The sequence below is a fragment of the Narcine bancroftii genome, chromosome 7 (genome assembly GCF_036971445.1).
Source record: "Narcine bancroftii isolate sNarBan1 chromosome 7, sNarBan1.hap1, whole genome shotgun sequence".
Taxonomy (NCBI): Eukaryota; Metazoa; Chordata; class Chondrichthyes; order Torpediniformes; family Narcinidae; genus Narcine; species Narcine bancroftii.
Genome location: NC_091475.1, coordinates 39,033,387 through 39,054,811, shown reverse-complemented (window position 1 = coordinate 39,054,811; position 21,425 = coordinate 39,033,387). Strand labels below are relative to the sequence as shown.

At 43.4% G+C, this 21,425-nt stretch overlaps 1 protein-coding gene across 2 annotated transcripts in view; it reads right to left on the bottom strand.

Moving 5' to 3' along the window:
- Window positions 1-21,425, bottom strand: part of cdadc1 (cytidine and dCMP deaminase domain containing 1) — a 62,944-nt gene that overhangs the window by 21,670 nt on the left and 19,849 nt on the right. For both annotated transcript variants that reach the window (XM_069889691.1, XM_069889690.1), the window contains exons 3-6: window positions 12,563-12,740; window positions 11,303-11,878; window positions 3,774-3,823; window positions 1,073-1,245 (exon numbers count right to left, since the gene is read on the bottom strand). In XM_069889691.1, the coding sequence (XP_069745792.1) occupies window positions 1,073-1,245; window positions 3,774-3,823; window positions 11,303-11,878; window positions 12,563-12,740 (977 nt within the window). The remainder of the gene's footprint in view (window positions 1-1,072; window positions 1,246-3,773; window positions 3,824-11,302; window positions 11,879-12,562; window positions 12,741-21,425) is intronic.

Sequence of the window (21,425 nt, the reverse complement as noted above, 5' to 3'; positions counted from 1 at the left end):
GGCACCAAAAACAAACTACCTGCCCCATTTGTGGAATAGTTTGGGATTTCAACATTGGGCTTGGTCGCCTTAGAAACCAGAATGGAAACAAATTAGTCTCAATCCTGCCTAGGAAGAAGATACTTCTGAAAAGTGTTACTTTAGTGTAAAGCATTTTGAGATATCCTATCTTAAATTTCAGATTAATTGTCAGGGTATATACATGACATCACACACAACCCTGAAAATTTTTCTTCCAGCTGGCCAGGCAGAATTTCTCCTTATTAGTAGTTCAAATTAGATTTCAGATTTATTGTACTCAAGAACTGTACTCAATAAAAACTGTACTCAAGAAAAGATACATATACAAAAGAGAGAAATGTAAACAAACTGTGCAATACAGAAAATATTCAACAATATAATGTACAAAGTAAGAGTCTTTAAATGAGTCTTTGATTGAGTTTGTTGTTTAGGAATCTGATAGTGGAGGGGTAGCAACTATTCCTGAACCTGGTGGTGCGAGTCTTGTGGCACCTATACCTCTTTCCTGATGGCAGGAGTGAGAACACAGCATGTCCTGGGTGGTGTGAATCCTTAAGGAGTGCTGTTGTTCTCATTGGCAACATTCCATGAAGATTTTCTCGATGGTGGGGAGAGTTTTGCCTGTGATGTACTGGGCTGTGTCCACTACCTTTTGGAGAGCCTTCCGTTCAGAGGCACTGGTGCTCTCACAGCAGGCTATGATGCAGATGGTCAGCATCCTTTCCACTACGCATCTGTCAACGTTTGCCCAGGTTTTTGATGTCTTACCAAACCTCCGGAAACTACTGATAAAGAAGAGATGCTGTTGTGCTTTCTTTATGATGACATTCGTCCTCTCGGTCCAGGAAAGGTCCTCTGAGATAGTGACTCCCAGGAATTTAAATTTGCTCACCCTCTCCATCTTTGACTCCCCCTCCCACCAAATGATCACTGTATTATTGTTGTTAATTACATTATACAAGGACAAGTGTTTTTAAAATGTTTTATGCAGTGATGAACTTAAGATAGTCAATGTTGTAAAAGTAAATTGCAAAGTGATTTGAGGGCTTACCTGAAAGTTAAAGCATTTTGCTCAGCATGTATAATGTATCGAAACTTCCTTGCTTCTCTGTCTTTCTGCTGCTTCTCATCCACCTGAGGGAAGTCTGCATATTCTGACCCTGTTGGATAGGCATTATAACCACATCCAATCAGATACCTTGCTCCTGTTCCATCACAATTATTCTACAATAAAGATAAATTAATTATTTGATGAGAACTGAGGAAAGATTAATTATGAGTGCTGTAAGGACACTGGCTAGTATAATGGTTCATGGAAAATAAATCTTTGGCTAAATTCAGGTACATATCCTTACTTTTACAATCTATTCTGTTTTAATACATGTTAAAGTGTATCAGTTGGGGATACTTCTATCTACTCATTGCATTCCTTAAGACAGTTTCAGGCAGAGATCTTAGTTTCAGCTACAGCAGATATTCAGAATGTCTGCACACTCAAAATTATTTTTAGATGTTTCATATGAAGTCACAACAGACTGCAGATATTGGAATCCTAATTTTAATCCAATGGACAACATCAAAACCTATTAAATAAATAGTTAGACAGGCATAGAAAATAATGCTCTTCAGACTAGAGGTGTATATTGTCATTCAAAATATCTTCACCCAACTCAAATGGCAAGGGCTTCACACTTACTAGAATAGGTGGGGAGAATGCACAGATATTCTCAAAATATCACGTGAGCAGAAACCAACAACAACCTTGGGCAAAGTACTGAATTGAAAACATATTTATCCTTTATTAAATTACTATCCATAACATGGCTACTGTTAGTCCATGATAGCATACATTGAGATTTACTGTGGAAAAGCTATTGCCAATATACAGCAAGTTTAGTCCAAGAAAAGGGAGTTCTTCCTGCTATTCTCAACCAACATCACCAAAACATTTCATCCCATTCCTGTTGAAGGGGCTTTCTGGGACATTTCCCACATGATAACAATGACCACATTTCAAAGTTATTTAAGGGGTCTGTGGAACACTTTGATATGTTCCAAGATCATGAAGATTATACAAAATATCTATTTTCCTACTGCCTTCCTTTGACAGGTATCCACCTCTTTTTTAAAATAGTTAATAAATAAAATTGAACTTTTAATGAGTGGAAATTAATAATTTATACAATTTGTAAAAGTAATTTATTAAATGGGAACAATTAGTGCATTTGTGAATTAAGTTCCTCGTATGTTATTTGAATCAGATTTATTGTGAACATGTGTCATGAAATGTGTTAATGTTATTTATTATTGGTTTAAACTATAAAATTAGTTTCACTGAGTTGCTCTCTGGTTTCTCAGTCATAGTCTGGTGGGCTAAAATGTTTCTAATTTTGTCTTTAATTGCTATGGGCACTTATCCTTAAAAATATATCATCTTTTATTCCTTATTTGTGTTGATTCAAAGGAAGGTGGAGGGTGCAACAAGTATGATACAATTGACTGAAGAAAGAAAGAAAGAGAAAATAAAAGTCTAAATTGTCCTAATTTTCTGACTAAAGTTCACATATAGGCATTGGTGAAGGGTGGAACTGACCTTGGTCATACAGTCTTACATAACTAGTGATTTAGAATTTATGACAAAAAGCTTCTATCATGTGAAATAATGACAGTCTTTTCTTTCTTTCTTTGGCTTGGCTTCGCGGACGAAGATTTATGGAGGGGGTAAAAAGTCCACGTCAGCTGCAGGCTCGTTTGTGGCTGACCAGTCCGATGCGGGACAGGCAGACACGATTGCAGCGGTTGCAAGGGAAAATTGGTTGGTTGGGGTTGGGTGTTGGGTTTTTCCTCCTTTGCCTTTTGTCAGTGAGGTGGGCTCTGCGGTCTTCTTCAAAGGAGGCTGCTGCCCGCCAAACTGTGAGGCGCCAAGATGCATGGTTTGAGGTGTTATCAGCCCACTGGCGGTGGTCAATGTGGCAGGCACCAAGAGATTTCTTTAGGCAGTCCTTGTACCTTTTCTTTGGTGCACCTCTGTCACGGTGGCCAGTGGAGAGCTCGCCATATAATACGATCTTGGGAAGGCGATGGTCCTCCATTCTGGAGACGTGACCCATCCAGCGCAGCTGGATCTTCAGCAGCGTGGACTCGATGCTGTCGACCTCTGCCATCTCGAGTACCTCGACGTTAGGGGTGTGAGCGCTCCAATGGATGTTGAGGATGGAGCGGAGACAACGCTGGTGGAAGCGTTCTAGGAGCCGTAGGTGGTGCCGGTAGAGGACCCATGATTCGGAGCCGAACAGGAGTGTGGGTATGACAACGGCTCTGTATACGCTTATCTTTGTGAGGTTTTTCAGTTGGTTGTTTTTCCAGACTCTTTTGTGTAGTCTTCCAAAGGCGCTATTTGCCTTGGCGAGTCTGTTGTCTATCTCATTGTCGATCCTTGCATCTGATGAAATGGTGCAGCCGAGATAGGTAAACTGGTTGACCGTTTTGAGTTTTGTGTGCCCGATGGAGATGTGGGGGGGCTGGTAGTCATGGTGGGGAGCTGGCTGATGGAGGACCTCAGTTTTCTTCAGGCTGACTTCCAGGCCAAACATTTTGGCAGTTTCCGCAAAGCAGGACGTCAAGCGCTGAAGAGCTGGCTCTGAATGGGTAATAATGACAGTCATAGCCAAATGAAAAGCCAAATTACTTCAGCAGAAAAATGGCATTATGGTATTTTTTACAAAAATACTAAACAAAAAGCCAAAACTTACCGACTTTCCTTCTGCCCAGATCACTGCACCAACACCAATCTTTTGATCCTCTGAAATACACAAATTCAGGAATGGGTTAGTATTTTTAAAAAATGGTACAAACCATTCTATGGTTTATTCAGAAGAATCCTTGGATACAAAACTTAATTTATTAATTTTTAAAATGAATTATAAAAACATAATATTTACTATGAAATATCTTGGGTATCAAATAATAGCTAAAGGAATACTCATTATTATATGCACTTATTGTAAAAAAGTGACCATTTTCTCAAATTAAAAACCCCAAAGGAAATGCAGATTTAAAAAAACTCCCGGACAAACAGTTAATACCAATTTGAACCAATCCCCATCTTTTTTCAGGCTTACTCCAGCAATCATTTTAATTTTAAGAATTCAAAACTTGCTAAGCAATTAGTTACATCCTGTATTCATATCATTATTAAAATGGAGAAATATTCAAAAGTATATCACAGATGTGACAGAGTATATAGATATGTTTTTGGGAGATAAATTAGGAAAGATTTGTGTTAGTGCAGGTCACATACAAACACTTTAAAACAGATCTTATTTGAAATACTGGAGCTCTGCTAATGCGAAACCTTTGCAAAAGCTTTGGAGACTTCACTAATAGATTGTTGTTTACAAAAGGCAACAGATGAAAGAGCTTGTCAGAGCTGCCTTCTGTCTGGAGGGGAACTTGCTGTTCTAAGAGGGTCAGGTGGTTTTCCAATCAGAAAGAGTCAAACAGGCTTTCTCTCAGAGAGAGAAAGAAAGAGAGAGAGAGAAAGAGAGAGATCACTTCTTCAGTGAAAGAGAGAGAGAGAGAGATCGAGATCATTTCTACAGTGATACAGTTAGCAACAGCAGCTTGGACTGGAACAGGACAAGCTAGCAAGCCTGTGGAAAACCCCATTTGGAAGATGGATTGTGAGTGCTTAGTTCAGCCTGGTCATAGCCCTTGTGGTTCATGCAAGAGGAGAGGACTGGTTGTCTAATGTTTCACTTGGAATAAGTGAAACAAAAAGGAACTCTGTGGTGACCTGAAATAAAGAGGTTATCATCTGGAGAATCCTCAGGGGGCAAGTGGCTGATTAAAAAGGAATCAGTTGTGGAGGTCCTGGAACAACAAATCTCTCTCTGAAAACTGACAAGAACCTTCCTGAGCGGTAACCATTTACCTTTCAAGCACAAAAGCCTGGTGAACTTTATACATATTAAATTCTGTGCACAGTATAAGAATTGCCTGCAACCAGTGAATTTGGAGGAATGAGAAGTGAGATTGGACTGTGAATCAAATAACTTTTTAGAACTTACACACACACATTACATACATGTGCACTTAGAATTAGAAGGGGGTTAAGTTAGGTTAGTTAAGTAAATAGTGATAAGTTAAAGTGTGATTCTGTTCTCATGTTTAAAGAAAATTAAAAGCAACTTTTGTTTAAGTAACAATTTGTCTTGGTGAATATCTATTGCTGCTGGGTTTTGGGGTCTGGGCTCGTAACACAGAGATGTACTATGAAATATCTAGAAAAGGAGAAGGTTTTATGGAAGTCAAGTGGGTAAATGTTCTGAGAGCTTCATCAGAAAATAGATAAAGTAAAAGTGGAGGCATGTCATGCAGTCATTTCCATCTGCAAAAAATGCAACTTTTGTATGGGGTGGAATTGTGGTAAACCACTGTAATGTATAATTATCCGGTCAAGCATACCTATTGGCCACAGGTTCCTGAATAAAGCCATCTGCAACTCAGTGCAGGACAACCAAACAGCAGGGATATGCTATGTTCTCAAGGAAATTAAAGCCTACTGGTTTCTCCACACAAGCCATGACAAGCCATGAAAGACCTCAACAATGAAGACGCTGTTTACATCCGGTACCGCACGGATGGCAGTCTCTTCAATGTGGGGCGCCTGCAAGCTCACACCAAGACACAAGAGCAACTTGTCTGTGAACTACTCTTTGCAGACGATGCCGCTTTAGTTGCCCATTCAGAGCCAGCTCTTCAGCGCTTGACGTCCTGTTTTGCGGAAACTGCCAAAATGTTTGGCCTGGAAGTCAGCCTGAAGAAAACTGAGGTCCTCCATCAGCCAGCTCCCCACCATGACTACCAGCCCCCCCACATCTCCATCGGGCACACAAAACTCAAAACGGTCAAGCAGTTTACCTATCTCGGCTGCACCATTTCATCGGATGCAAGGATCGGCAACGAGATAGACAACAGACTCGCCAAGGCAAATATCGCCTTTGGAAGACTACACAAAAGAGTCTGGAAAAACAACCAACTGAAAAACCTCACAAAGATTAGCAGAGCCGTTGTCATACCTACTCTCCTGTTCAGCTCCGAATCATGGGTCCTCTACCGGCATCACCTACAGCTCCTAGAACACTTCCACCAGCGTTGTCTCCGCTCCATCCTCAACATTCATTGAAGCGACTTCATCCCTAACATCAAAGTACTCGAGATGGCAGAGGCCGACAGCATCGAATCCACGCTGCTGAAGATCCAACTGCGCTGGGTAGGTCACGTCTCCAGAATGGAGATCGTGCTATATGGCGAGCTCTCCACTGGCCACCGTGACAGAGGTGCACCAAAGAAGAGGTACAAGGACTGCCTAAAGAAATCTCTTGGTGCCTGCTACATTGACCACCGCCAGTGGGCTGATATCGCCTCAAACCGGGCATCTTGGCACCTCAGTTCGGCGGGCAGCAACCTCCTTTGAAGAAGACCGCAGAGCCCACCTCACTGACAAAAGACAAAGGAGGAAAAACCCAACACCCAACCCCAACCAACCAATTTTCCCCTGCAACCGCTGCAATCGTGTCTGCCTGTCCCGCATCGGACTTGTCAGCCACAAACGAGCCTGCAGCTGACGTGGACATTACCCCTCCTTAAATCTTCGTCCGCGAAGCCAAGCCAAAGAAAATAGAATTTAATTCACTTGATGTTTTCTACAATGGAGCAGATCCTCAAACCAGAAAAGTGACCCTCAAGTGCCTGAGGGATCTACCAGATTCGAACTAGCTGTGTTGTTTTGAAGCATTCCTGCAAGCCTCCTCTATCACTGTTTTCTCACTTAACCACTGTGTCAACAGAATCCTGTGTTTTATCTCAATCACTGTGCGATCAGAGACCAATAAACTGCAAGTACACCACTCTCGGATCGGCACCCTGGTCTACTCCATGATCAGGGATGGCACCTTGAGAGCAGTTGAGCTGGCAGATATGCTGGAGGTGGCTCTCTTGACCGACAACGCAGCCACCTCGTGGTTCCCCCAGTCGCACCACCACACCCCTGTTCCATTAACGACCAGACTACAGCAGCAATGTTCCCCGAAAGGCTCCGATGCTCTCAACTGGCTCTGGTAACGACCCGACCACAGATGCAGTGTTCCGGGAACTCCCAAAGTGCTACTTCTGCAGTCTTGGGCAAGCATCAGAGGAACCACTGCCCAGCGAAAGATTCAACTGCTCCAGCTGCGGGAAGAAGGGCCACTACACCAAAGTGTGCAAGGCCAAACCCCTTCCTATCAGTGCCATGTGCGGATCGTGGGAGTCATCTTCCACAACACCGCTATCACCCGAGGCCAGCAGTGCCATGTGCAATTCATGGGGGCTACCATCTTAGATGTCATCTTCATGACTCAGCTACACCACATGCAGGCCTGGGAGCCACCATCTTGGACACCGTCATCTACTGCTGCAGGGATGTGCAATGACACAACTCGAGCCTCCATCATCTTCAACCAAGACAGTCCGCACCAACTCACTGGGTCGATGATGGACGTCAAGGTAAATGGTCACATGATGAGTTGCTTGTTTGATAAAAGGAGGACGGAGAGTTTTATACATCTAGACACCTCTCCCTCACAGTACTGCCAATAAATTAGAAGGTCTCCTTGGCATCCAAGTCGTATTCAGCGGATGTTCGGGGTTTCTGTATTGTGACTTTATTGGTGTGGGGTACTGCATATGACAACTTTAGACTGATGGTAACGTCACAGCTGCTGTATTGTTGGGGCTTGATTTTCAATGTCACTTTAAAAGCATGATGTTTGTGTTTGATTCACCCCTCACCAACACGTCCACCAACCGAATCACTCATCATGCATGACTCGCCACACTTAAAGTCCCCATTCCATTGCTATTTGCCAGCCTCACCCCTGACTGCAAACCAATGGCCACTAAAAGTAGACGGAACAGTGCCACGGACAGAGCCTTCATCCGGGCAGAGGTACATCTCTTACCTAAGAAAGGAGTTATTCAAGCCGCAATAGCCCTTGGAGAGGACAGGTAGTGGTCGTGTGGAACAGGGAAAAGAATAGAATGGTCATCACTGACAGTCAGACCATCAATAGATGCACTCAATTGGACACATACCACTTTCCATGAATTGCCAACATGGTCAACAAAATTGCCCAGTATCAGGTATTTTTGACCATCAACCTAAAGTCAGCATATTATCAGTTACCCATCTACCCAGAGGACTGTCAATATATGAGGTAGGAGGCAGATGGCTGCCTCTACCACTTCCTGCGGGTCCCCTTTGGTGTCACAAACTGCGTCTCGGTCTTCCAGCAGACCATATAGTGGATCAGTACGAGTTGTGAGCCACTTTCCCATATCTCGATAATGTCATCATCTGCAGCCATGACCTGCAGGACCATGATGCCAATCTCCAGAGATTTCTAGAGACAGCCAAGCTCTTAATCTGACATACAACAAAGCCAAGTGAGTGTTCTGCACAACTCGCCTGGACATCCTTGGCTGTGTCGTGGAGAATGGTGTCATTGGCCTGGACCCAGAGCATATGCGGCCACTCTTGGGGCTTCCCCTTCCACACAGCCTCAAGGCTGAAGAGATGCCTTGGGTTTTTCTCCTATTATGCTCAGTGGGTACCCAATTATGCAGACAAGGCCTGCCCACTTATCAAATCTACGCCCTTCCCTCTGCCAGAGGAGGCTTGTGCAGCCTTCAATTGCATCAAGTCCAACATTGCTAAGGCCACAATGCATGCTGTGGACAAATCCACCCCTTTTCAGGTGGAAATTGATGCATTAGACTTCACCCTGGCAACCACCCTTAATCAGGCTGGCAGGCCAGTCACATTTTTTTCCACGCATCCTGTAGGGCCCTGAGATTCAACACTCCTCAGTCATAAAAGAGGTCCAAGCCATTGTTGAGGCAGTGCGGCACTGGTGCCATTACCTGACCGGTAAGAAATTCACCTTGCTGACTGATATATACACTGTTGCGTTCATGTTCAATGATCAGCAGTGGGGTAAAATCAAAAATGATAAAATACTGCGGTGGAGAAGGATGGAACTTGTAGCAAGGATACCAAATATGATTGGAAAACCAAAGCATGTGTGTTCCCAAATAACAGACTAAATGACAAGGTTGGATGAGCAACCTGACACCAGAGATTTACCACACAAAAATGGGTCCTCTGGTCCACCACGTCATCCCAATCTTTTTTGCCTTTCTACACCAATTCCACCTGCCTGAAAAGGGGATGGCAAACTAGTGGAGATATCAAACTGATACTACTCATTTATATGTGAAACCTGACACTATGTAAAGCAAAGTGAACCCCTGCAAAAAGTAGTGGACACAGCCCAGGACATCACAGGCAAAACCATTCCCACCATTGAGAACATCTATGAAAAATGCTACAGTTAGACAGCAGCAGCAATCATCAGGGATCCACACCATTGAGTACACGCTCTGTTCTCGCTGCTACCATCAAGGAAGGAGGTACAAGTGCCACAAGACTCGCACAACCAGGTTCAGGAATAGCTGCTACCCCTCCACCATCAGACTCATTAACATTAAACTCAATTAGGGAATCATTTAAGGACTCTTACTTGTTATTGTTTTATTCTCTATATATTGCACAGTTGTTTACATTTATTTGTTTACAAGTATACATTGTGTACAGATTATTTTGCACCGTAATTCTGCCTCGCTCACAGGAAAAAGAATCTCAGGGTTGTATGTGATGTCATGTATTACTCTGACAATATATCTGAAACCCGGTCAATTAAAAATCCAAGAATTACTTTAAGAATAGTATTTGAGAGATAAGTACAATATAACTGGAGATACAGCGCTGGCATATTACCAACTGAGATCCTACTTGAAGGATAAATTAGGAAGCAATTTGAGTTTACCAGAGGGAAGTAACCTTGAATATGTGATTACAGATACAATGTTAATCAAAAGATTTATAACAAATATGTATATTAAACTGCAAGAAAAGGAGAATGAGGAAACAAATGGTAAAACTAAACAAAAATGGGAACAAGATTTAAATATAAAGATAAAAAAGGAAACATGGGAGAAATTATGTTCTGGAACGATGAGAAATACAATAAATACGAGGCTACGTATGATACAATATAATTGGTTACATAGACTATACATTACACCACAAAAGTTAAATAAATGGGACCCAACAGTATCTGATAGATGTTTTCGATGTAAAAAAGAAATGGGAACAACAATTCATGCAATCTGGACATGTGAGAGAGTAGAAAAATTTTGGGATGATCTCAATCAGATATTAAATAAAATAACAGAAAACAATATACCAAAGAATCCAGAGATCTTTCTCCTAAGTAACATAAAAAACAAAGAATTTGGAATTGATTTGGAGGATGCACAAAAAAGATTTGTTAAGATAGCCCTAGCCGTAGCAAAAAAATGTATTATGTCAACCTGGAAATTGGAAGATAATTTGAAAATACAACAATGGTATATAGAAATGAATAAATGTATTCCATTAGAAAAAATAACATATAGTTTAAGAAATAATATTGAAATATTCGAACAAGTATGGGAGCCTTACATTAAATACAACAGCGAAAACCTACCGGGGACAAACATTACCTAAGTTGATGGAAGGAGAAGGAAAGAAAAGAATGGACTCAGTAGAATTTCTGGTGTATTTTTGTTGAATGACAACATTGTCTGACTGGTTTAATGCAACCTAGATTGTATACCTAAAATGGATGAGAGGGGGGGGGGGGTGGGGGGGTGGCTTGGGAGGAGGGAGGGGGGGGAGAAAAAGTCACTGTATATGTGTGAAAAAGAAAAAGTGTATATCATGGCTAATGTGATTTATGGTGTGAAAAATAAAAAATTTAAAAAAAAAAGAATAGTATTTGCAGAATGGAATTTCAGATTAGATAACTTTGCAGAAGCTTGGTCAACTTGCCAAAATGATTTTTTTTAAATTTATGGTGACATGCAAATTTGAAGAGGATATAGTATTCCATAATCTCTCAGTTGATAAACTTGAAAGCTTTTATGAAGACAGCCTTCTTCCACAATTACTATCTACAACAATACCTGTACCTTAATAACACTTCGAATCATTCTGAGATCATGAAGGGTTCTTGACAAATTAAAGTCTCTTTCCCTATTTGCAAATATGGGTAAAAGAGCACAGTTATCTTTATACATTACTAGGATTATACCAAACTTGTTGAAAGTAGTATGAAAACCACATTGATCATCTCACCTGTCCGATATGCCAACAACCTGGCTTGAACCATGCAGTGTCTTGCAAAGTTTTGAAATTCAATGTTTATGTGCTCTTCGGATGCACCATCTAAGTCATCACAATTGAACATTCCGGACATCGGAATACTACAGTCGATGGTTGCTAACAAAAAAACAAGCTCCTCCATTTTATGCCTTAAATTAGTGAAATGGACATCATCACACACATTCTCTAAGCCAATAGTCTTTAAAATTTCTTTGTGGGTGTTACTGTCAGTAATCAAGAATATTTTTTCAAATTCCTGCAATCTATTTCTTTGGCATTCAGTAAAATTGTCCTTGTGTTTAAAAGAAGAGTCCTTGGTGTTCAGGATTTGGAAAAATTCACACTTTTTTGAAGTCTCTTCTACAAATTGCAACATGTTGTAAGCCAGAGGTTGAAGTAAAATGCAGACACGAGCTCGACTGTTAGATTTGAGTCTTTCCACAGCTTTTGCATCTAACTTTGCATCTGATAAGCAAATATTCATGAACTTATCCTCAGCCAGACTCATCTCTGGGTCTCCAGGCCAGTAAGAAATTCGATTCACTCCACCTAAAATTAAACAATATTTTTAAAAGAGTTTAAATTATAAACAAATCTTATATAAAGCTTCGTTTGAAAGAATTATCAGTTTGGAGCCATTTCATCTAATCTTATTCCCAAATGTTCCACTATCATTATTTAAGGTGGTGGGAAATTCACAAACAAGCTGCACCAGGAGGGTTTTGCCATTACTTTTAATGCATGAAGACAGATGCAAATTACTTCATAATCAGGTGAAAAGATGCTTAGTATTTGAATATTTTAATTTTGCTTTGAAAAATTTAATCGCCTTTCAGCTTTTTTCGAAGTTTATAGTTGGTTCTCAATACTACTTCATTAAAATTCATAAATCTCCTATCTAACACCACTGTGAGGGCAATTACACCAAATAAATGACTTTGAATTTAGCAGAGCTTTGTTCTGTTAAATCAAGGTCTTTGGCTTAAATGCTTTCAAAATTTCACTTTCATCTTTAACTGTGATTGCACTTATTTTGACCACCCCCAGAAACCCCCATTGCAGTCCAAAAGGGTCTTCTGATGAGTAGGATAGTGCCAACAGAGTCTATACATAGCAAACTGCAGTTGTCCAGATGAGTCCAGGAAAATAATTTTATTTGGAAGTTAGTCGTGCGTGCACATAATGAGGCTATCTGCAAATGTCGCTCAACAAAAATGTTTTGACCACACTTACCATTTAAAACCATCTTTAAGCAGGTTGAGCATGGTTTCCTTGAGAAGTAAAGATCACATTCCTTCAATCTGGATCCATGTTTAAGAACAGCAATTTGGCCAACATGCAAGTCCATACTTGAACAATGGAGCCCAATTATTTTTGAACTGTGCACAACAACAAGGCCATTTCTTCTTTGCTAAAAGTGAACAATATCCATTGATAAATACATTTCTATCCAGATTAAAAGCTATTCATAGTTATTCATTAAAATTTGACCAAATTAAAAAAAAGATCAGTGCCGTAAAGTGCTAAAAGTATTAGAGCTGCAGAGACATGTATTATCATGATAAGTGATAACTGATTCCCCCGAAAACCTCTCCATCTACAAGGTATGTCTGGATTGTGAAGCAAAACTCTTCACTTGCCTAGACAGATACAGCATCGAAGGAATTCCTCATCAGTGTTCCAGGTCTTACCATCCTCAGCAGTTTCAATTGTGATCTTTCCTGGGTATGTGAATTATAATTGGGCAATATTTAATTCCATTTGCTACTCAGATAATGAAGACCTAGACATCATTCAAGCATACATAAAATGTGTCGGAGAATGCTGACCACAAACCTCCATCTCGTAAAACAACATAATTATGAGCACATTAAGATTTAAATATGTGAAAGTAGACGATATAATTTTTTTTCTTTTTTTTTGGTTATTTATTTGTTTTAAATGTTTTATAATTTATTGATTTTTGATGAAGGGAAGGGGAGAGAGGAAGTGGAGGAAAAGAAAAAAATGTCACTACGTATAAATTGATGATGATCATTTGTGGATGTGTTTATTGATATGACTCATAGTGCAAAAATTAAAAAAAAAGCACGGATTGGTAAATCGTGAAAGCACATTAGCAGCAAAAAGAACCAGGTAATGACCCTCTCCAACACAAAGACATTATGACATTCAATGTCATAATCTTCACCAAATCCCACCATTAAAATCCTAGGGTTATTATTGATCATAGATTTATCTGGAAAAACTAAGCAAATACTATTGTGACAAGAGCAGGGCATTCTGTCCTAAAGTGAGAGACAAGAGCAAGTTAAGAAAGTATTGTTTAACAAGAACATGGACAATTCACAATTGAAGAACCAAGACTCCACACTTAATTGCTTGTTTCCTGGGCCACATTGGTTGATTAGCAGCTGGATGGGTCACGTCTCCAGAATGGAGGACCATCGCCTTCCCAAGATCGTGTATATGGCGAGCTCTCCACTGGCCACCGTGACAGAGGTGCACCAAAGAAAAAGTACAAGGACTGCCTAAAGAAATCTCTTGGTGCCTGCCACATTGACCACCGCCAGTGGGCTGATAACGCCTCAAACCGTGCATCTTGGCGCCTCACAGTTTGGCGGGCAGCAACCTCCTTTGAAGAAGACCGCAGAGCCCACCTCACTGACAAAAGGCAAAGGAGGAAAAACCCAACACTCAACCCCAACCAACCAATTTTCCCCTGCAACCGCTGCAATCGTGTCTGCCTGTCCCGCATCGGACTTGTCAGCCACAAACGAGCCTGCAGCTGACGTGGACTTTTTACCCCCTCCATAAATCTTCGTCCGTGAAGCCAAGCCAAAGAAGAAAGAAATAACATTAAGAGTATTTATACTTGTTTGGACAATTTTCTGTGGAATATGGAATTAGTGTGGAAATCCTATATTCTTCAAAGGAGGTTAATGTTGGCATGCTGTTTTCATAAAATTAACAATGAGTTGATACTACTGTCTAATAACCTGTATTACATGCAATTCCTGGAATCTCTTGAACTCGCTATAGTCAGATATCAAGTTTCTTTCAGACATTTTTTTTAAAATTCCAGTCACTTTGTTGTAAAGGAAATATAGTGGAAACCAGCACAGTGAACACATTTTGCCACACCTTGATCTCAGCTTTTAAGCATCCTTTCTTTTTTGTTATATTAAAAGAGGCTGCAATATAAGCAAATATACCTAAAAGTAAAAACACAACGATGGAGAAATTCAGCCCATCAAATAATGTACTTTATTCATCATGGCTTGGCTTTGCAAATGAAGATTTAGGAAGGAGGCTGTCCACGACTGCTGCAGGCATGCTGGTTGCTTACGAGGCCAATGTGGGACAGACATGCCCAGTCACAGCAGCTGCAAGGGAAATTCTGTTCTGGGTTTGGTGCTGCTGTGTCACAGTTTTTCCTCCATCTCCTTTTGTCCTCAAGGCTAGCCGTGTGTGTGTTCTCGAAGGAGTAGATGGACTGGTGAATGGTGTGTCACCAGGCCACGTAATCGGAGGCTAGAGTAGAACACTGGCGACGGTGAATGTGACAAGCACCAAGGGATTTATTTAGAGAGTCTTTGTACCTCTTTTGTAGAGCCTCTCTGTAGTGGTCTGTGGAGAGTTCACCATACAGCACAACCTTGGGCAGGCGATTATCCTCCATCCTAGAGATACGCCCTACCCAGTGCAGCTACGTCTTCAACATTATGCTGTACTCCTTTATATAGCAAAGATAAAGATACATAACTGGCATTTCAGGCTTGAGCCCTTCATCAAGGTATGAGGAAAATGTAGGCAGGCACCCAAACAAAATTGTGGGGGGCAAGAGGGGGGGGGAGGAGCACAGTACCACAGGCAAGAGGATAATAGATGGATGAGTGAGGGAAGGCACACCAGCAAATGGGGGGAGGGGGTGCATCCATGAATGGAGAGGGAAGGGGTGAGTGCTGGAGGAAAGGAGACAGAGGGATGGGGAAGAGAGGGAGAATGGGGAGTGGGCTAGCAGAAACCAGAGAAGTTGGTATTAATGTCATCTGTTTGGAGAGTGCCTGGATGGAATATTATGTGTTGCTCCTCCAATTTACTGGTGGCCTTGGTTTGGGAGGGCATGAGGCCATGGGTAGCCATGTCAGTGTGGGAGTGGGGTGCAGAATTGAAATGGTTGGTCACTGGAAGTCCAAAGGTGCTCATCTCTCTGAGGTAGTGTAAGGTAAAACATCATGAGATGGGAATGTGTAGGGAGTTACCCTGTACAGGGCAGTAACAAGAAGGGGAGGTGTCCTTGTACTCCTGTTAGGTAAAACATCATGAGATGGGAATGTACAGGGCTGTAACAAGATGTGAATGCATCCTTGTACTTACAAGATAAGAGAGACATTGATGGATTGAGAGGCAGGAAGCTAGCAGGGAAAGGATAGCAACAGTTTTAGTCATTGGACAAGTAATGATATGATGATGTTCTAAGCACATATCCAAGGGTATAAAAAATCACCATTTTGCTGATAACGGCAGAATGCATTCTCCGACTAACATGGTTGGTCGCAAGTGTTACAATCCGGTAATAAAGAACAAAGAACCCTGATTTCGACTCAGCCTGGTGTTTGTCTCACTCATTCATGAACAAAGCAGACCTAACAATTGGCAAGCTACAATGGGAGCATTGGATGCAGTAGATGACTGCCGTAAATTCACGTGAAGAGTAGCTTCACTTGGAAGGACTGTTTGGGGCCTCAAATGGTGGTGAAAGAGTCTAATGTCAATAAAAATAATCATGTGATGTCACTGAACTTAAAAATTACCCTGCTACACATTAATCCAACTGCAAGTTTTACTGCAGAAAGGATCAGAAAAGCAAAAGAGAAAATCTCACTTCAGTGAAGCATTCAAATAGATGCAAAGGTTTTTTATTTAAAAAAAATGCAGTTCAATGATCATGACAACAATGGGAGTCAATAACAGAGAAGCTTGATGGTACATCACATACCTACTGAAAATGGGAGCCAAGTGTACAAAATGCTGTCAGATGTTAATGATGCACAAAAGGCCAACATTGCAGATTAACTAAGCAAGGAAAGGAATGGAGAGATATGGACATCTGCATCTTAAATTGGCATCATAAGCTACGTTTTAGAAGTTCCAAGGCCGAAGGTGGACCTAATATAAAGTTTAAGTATATTAAACCATTCAGAAAATAAGAAATGCAATTTGCAAAGTACAGATGTACAAAGTACTATATATAAAATATATATATATATAGATATATATCTATATATATATATGAAAATATGAAGCAGTAAGAGAATTCATCCTTGGAATAATATATTCCAAGTAACAAATGTATTTATGTAGATACCAATAACAATTTTTTCTTCTTCAGGCACAAAGCCTTTACCCATTACTACCCTTCTCACTTCCCACCCATCCTTGCTCCCAGCCACACACTGGACACTATTCCCAAACTCACTCTAGCCACATGCCTAGTCTAATTTGATTGCACATCAGGTTACATTCCAAATCCATTTTCAGCCTCATAGCTGCCCACATTTACAATGCCACCTGTACACCAAATTCTAATCTTGAATTGGGCCCATCCTTCCACATCCAATTCCTGAGAAGACTGAAGTGGGCAAGGCTACAGTCCACCTGTAGTGTGAATTGTGGAGGGTCATGTAACCTCTCCATTTGGAACCTAGTCGGAAGTCGCATCACCAGCCTATCAATGATGGAGTGTAGGGCGCTATTGAGCATGTCCTGCCAGCGAGCAGTGGGGAGCCTTTTGACCAGAGGGAAAGCATAACCGCTTTCCAGATGGTGGCATTCTCTTTCGACCTGGCCATTACCGCGTGGTTTATAGCTGGTGGTCCTGCTCGAAGCAATACCACGTTCCAGGAGGTACAGCCACAGCTCAGCGCTCATAAATGAGGACCCCCAGTCATTGTGGATGTAACTGGGGTACCTGAAGATGGCAAAGATGCTATGCAAAGCCTCTATGACTGAGGAGGCGGTCATGTCTGAGCAGGGCACAGTGAACGGGAAGCGAGAATACTCGTCGATCACCGTAAGAATGTAGTTGTTACGGTTGGTCGACGGTAGGGGCTTAAGTACGTTCAAAGGGCCAGGTGGCTTTGATGACGTGGGTGTTCTCCGGATGGAAGAAGTGGGGCTTGCACTCAGCGCACACCGGGCAGGCTCTGGTCATGGAGCAAAGGTCGACGGTAGGGGCTTAAGTACGTTCAAAGGGCCAGGTGGCTTTGATGACGTGGGTGTTCTCCGGATGGAAGAAGTAGGGCTTCCACTCCGCACACCGGGCATGCTCTGGTCATGGAGCAAATCTCCTCGACTGTGAAGGGCAGATTGTGAGCCTTAATGAAGTGTGCAAACCTAGTGACGCCCGGATGACAAGAGTTCCTCGTGGAGTCTCTGCAGCCTGTCCAGTTGCATTTTGGCACAAGTCCCCCTGGAGAGCACGTCGGTGGGTCGTTGAGTTTACCAGGCTAGTACAGTATGTTGTAATTGAAGGTGGAGAGTTCTATTCTCCACCTAGTGATCTTGTCGTTCTTGATCTTACCTCGCTGGATGCTGCTAAACATGAACGAGACCGTGCATTGGTCGGTCAGCAGTGTAAAGTGTCTGCCAGTGAGGTAGTGCCTCCAACGACATACTCCTTCAACTATGGCCTGAGCTTCCTTCTTGACAGAGGAGTGTCAGCTCTCAGGCCCCTGGAGAAGAACGCTACCGGCTGGCCAGCCTGGTTCGAAATTTCCGCCAGTGCAAAATTGAATACATCGCTCTCTACTTAGAACGGAATAGAATCGTCGATGGTGTGAAGCGGCGATGTCCAATTTGATGTGGTTGAAGGTCGCTCTGGCTTCAGTTGACAGGGGGAAGGAGGTGGTCTTGATAAGTGGCCGTGCCTTGTCGGCATAGTATGGAACCCATTGGGCATAGTACAAAAAGAAACCCAGGCAACATCTGAGTTGCTTTTGGGTGTGGGGAGGGGTGGATGCATGCGGTCAGGGTCCGGCATTACCACCCCGTTCTCCACAATGCAACCTAGAATTGCGAGCCGAGTGGTACGGAAGACACACTTGTTGAAATTGTAAGTTAAGTTCAGCCAAATCGCAGACAGAAAAAATTTCTCGAGGTTGGCATCATGATCCAACGTGTTAACCCATTCTAGTCTACCATCTGGTCCATTTCCTGCTGGAAAACCGCGACACCATTAGTGACCCCAAAGGATACGCTGAGGAATTGATACAGCCGCCCATTCGCTTTGAAGGCCGGGAAAAGTCAGTCTTCTCAGCGAATCAGGAGCTGGTGATAGGCTGAACCTAAGTCAATGGTGGAGAACACACGATACTGGGTGATCTGATTCACCACATCCGTGATCTGTGGGAGGGGGTATGCATCCAGAAGCTTGAAATGGTTGACTGTCTGGCTGTAGTCAACCACCACCCGCGGCTTCTCCCCGTTTTTAACAACCACCACCTGGGCCCTCCAGGGACTCAAGCTGGGCTTGATAATGCCCTTGTCCAGCAGTCTGCACACTTCGCTTGTGATGAATTTCCTGTCTTCATAACTATACTGCCGGCTTTTGGTGGCCACTGGTTTCCAGCCAGGGGTGAGGTTTGCGAAGAGTGCTGGAGGAGCGACCTGGAGCATGGAGAGGCTACAAGTGGGGTGCTGGGGTGGAGTGATTACAGACAGAGAGTGGGGCATGGAGCCCCCCATAATGCAGGGAAACAATTCGGAACTGGCACTGAAAATCCAGTCCCAGCAATACGGGAGGGCACAGTTGAGGGAGGACTAACAGTTTGAAAATCGGTAAATGTGATGCCCTGGACTTTTAGGGTCACCACGCAATACCCCTTTACCCCAGTTGAGTGTGATCTGGTCGCCAATGAAATCTTCTGGTCAGTGGGGAGAATAATCAGTCCGCAACGGTGGGCCAGGACTGGACGGATAAAGCTCTCGGTTGACCCTGAGTCAAATAAGCAATTGGTATGGTGTCCATGCACTTTAATCAGTTCCATTGCTTTTGTACGGGGATAGGGGCAGTCCTAGTCCAGGGTCACTGATGCAGCAACCTGTGCTGGGAACAGTGAAGTCTTGCGTGATAACGTCACACAGCGTTGGGCCTGAAGTGCACTACGTGTGCGTGGTGATATCACAGAAGCAGTCGGGCTGGAGCTGTCAGCATCGAATAGCTGGAGCTGCTGCCCGCAACCTGCTGGGGGCGTCGGCCAGACAACGGTAAGTGCTGGGGGTCGCTGCTTGCAGTCGGCGGTGGGGCGGTCAGTCGTTGGCGGTAGGTACTTGGTCAGTAGCGGCGGCAGGTACCAGGTCAGCAGTGTCGGTGGTAGCATCGGCAGGTACCTGGTCAGCAGCGTCGGTAGTGGCGGCCGCAGGTATCTTAGTCGGCAGCGTCGGTGGTCGCTGAAGTTGGGGCCGGGGCCTGGGCGGTCGTTGCTCCGTGTGGGAGGTCCAAACAGGCCAACATCATCGCGGCAAGGGTGGAGTGCACCTTCCGCACTCAGTGCCTGCTCCATGATGTCAGGCACTGCCGCGTGATGGAGCCCTCGCTCTCATTGGACGAGAGCTCTGGAGAAGAGATGTTTGAATGGGAGGGTGACGGTTGGCCCTCACACGAGGCAATGTGTTTGATGGTGGCCATTTTGGAGCAACAGACTACTGCAAATTGGCAATTTTTAAGGCACTTCTGGCACCTGGCTCTCCTTGCTGGACATTGGGACCTGCTGTGCTTCTCCATCCCGCGGAAGTAGCACTTTGGGGTCGCATCAGGCAGTGTAGCGGTGGCCAACAGGCCGTCAGTGGGCCGTGGGGTGGTAGGGTTGAGGGAGGCCACCCTACTCACTTCATAGCGTGGGGTCCAGTCCTGAGAGTAAGCATCCATACTTAAGTCCACAGCTTCCAATGTCTCTGTGATCCGGGTTACGTCCTCTAGGTTTTCTCCCCCATGCTCTAGCAGGCGCTGCCTCACCTCATTCGATCGGACCCCAGCCACATAAGCATCCCAAATGAGATCGTCAGTCGTCTCAGCAGCAGTTCTGTCTGTGCAGGCACAGGCTCTGCCCAGTGCCCTTAGTGCTTGGAGATAAGCTCTACAGGACTCACTGGGCAGTTGCCTCCTGATCGCTAGTTTGTACCAGGCGTAGACCCTGTTTACCATTCGCTCATAGAGTCCTTTCAGTACCTTCATGGCTATGGAATATGTGGCTGTGTCCTGGATGCTCTCATAGACTCTCAGCGACACCATAGACATCAATACTAGTAGTCGATGGCCGTCCTCCACCACGGCAGGGTCAGAGAGTTGTAGGTAAGCTTCGAAATACCTCACCCAGTGCTTAGAGTCATTCGGAGCTGTAGCCGACTGCGGGTCGATGTTGAGGCGTTCCGGTCGTAGCATACGCTCCATCCCTTGAAAACTTTCTAGTTAATAAAATTGTAGTGCACGTCAAAAGAATCAAAGGCTTGTTGATCCAAACCAAGGCTTTTATTAACTAGAAGACTGGAGTGTAACACATGTAGGTCGACCAGTCCAGAATGATCTGGGTCTGGCTAGGAGCAACCCTTTAAGACTTGCCAGTAGGCGTGGCTACGCTCTCAGCCAATCACAACCATCCTATACTACAATATATACATATACACATTGGTGATAGGATCCGTACTATCACACCCCGTTAGCAATACCGACAGGGACCCTCTGGAATTGATAGAGATGACCGTTAGCCTCAAATGCCATAAATGGACTGTCCTTGGAATGGATTGGCAGCTGGTGATAGGCACTTTCAGGTCAATGATCCAATAGAGCCGATACTGTGCAATATCATTCACCATTTCCAAAATTCGAGGGAGGGGGTATCCGTCCAGGAGTGTGTACCAGTTAATAGTTTGGCTATAGTCATTACTAGCCTGGACTTGTTTTCCCCTTTTACCACTACCACTTGCGCTCTCCACGAGTTGGTTCTAGGTTCGATGATACCTTTGTCAAGCAAATGTTGTGTCTCAGACTTTATAAAATCTCCTTCTGCTGTACTGTATTTTCTGCTCTTCGTAG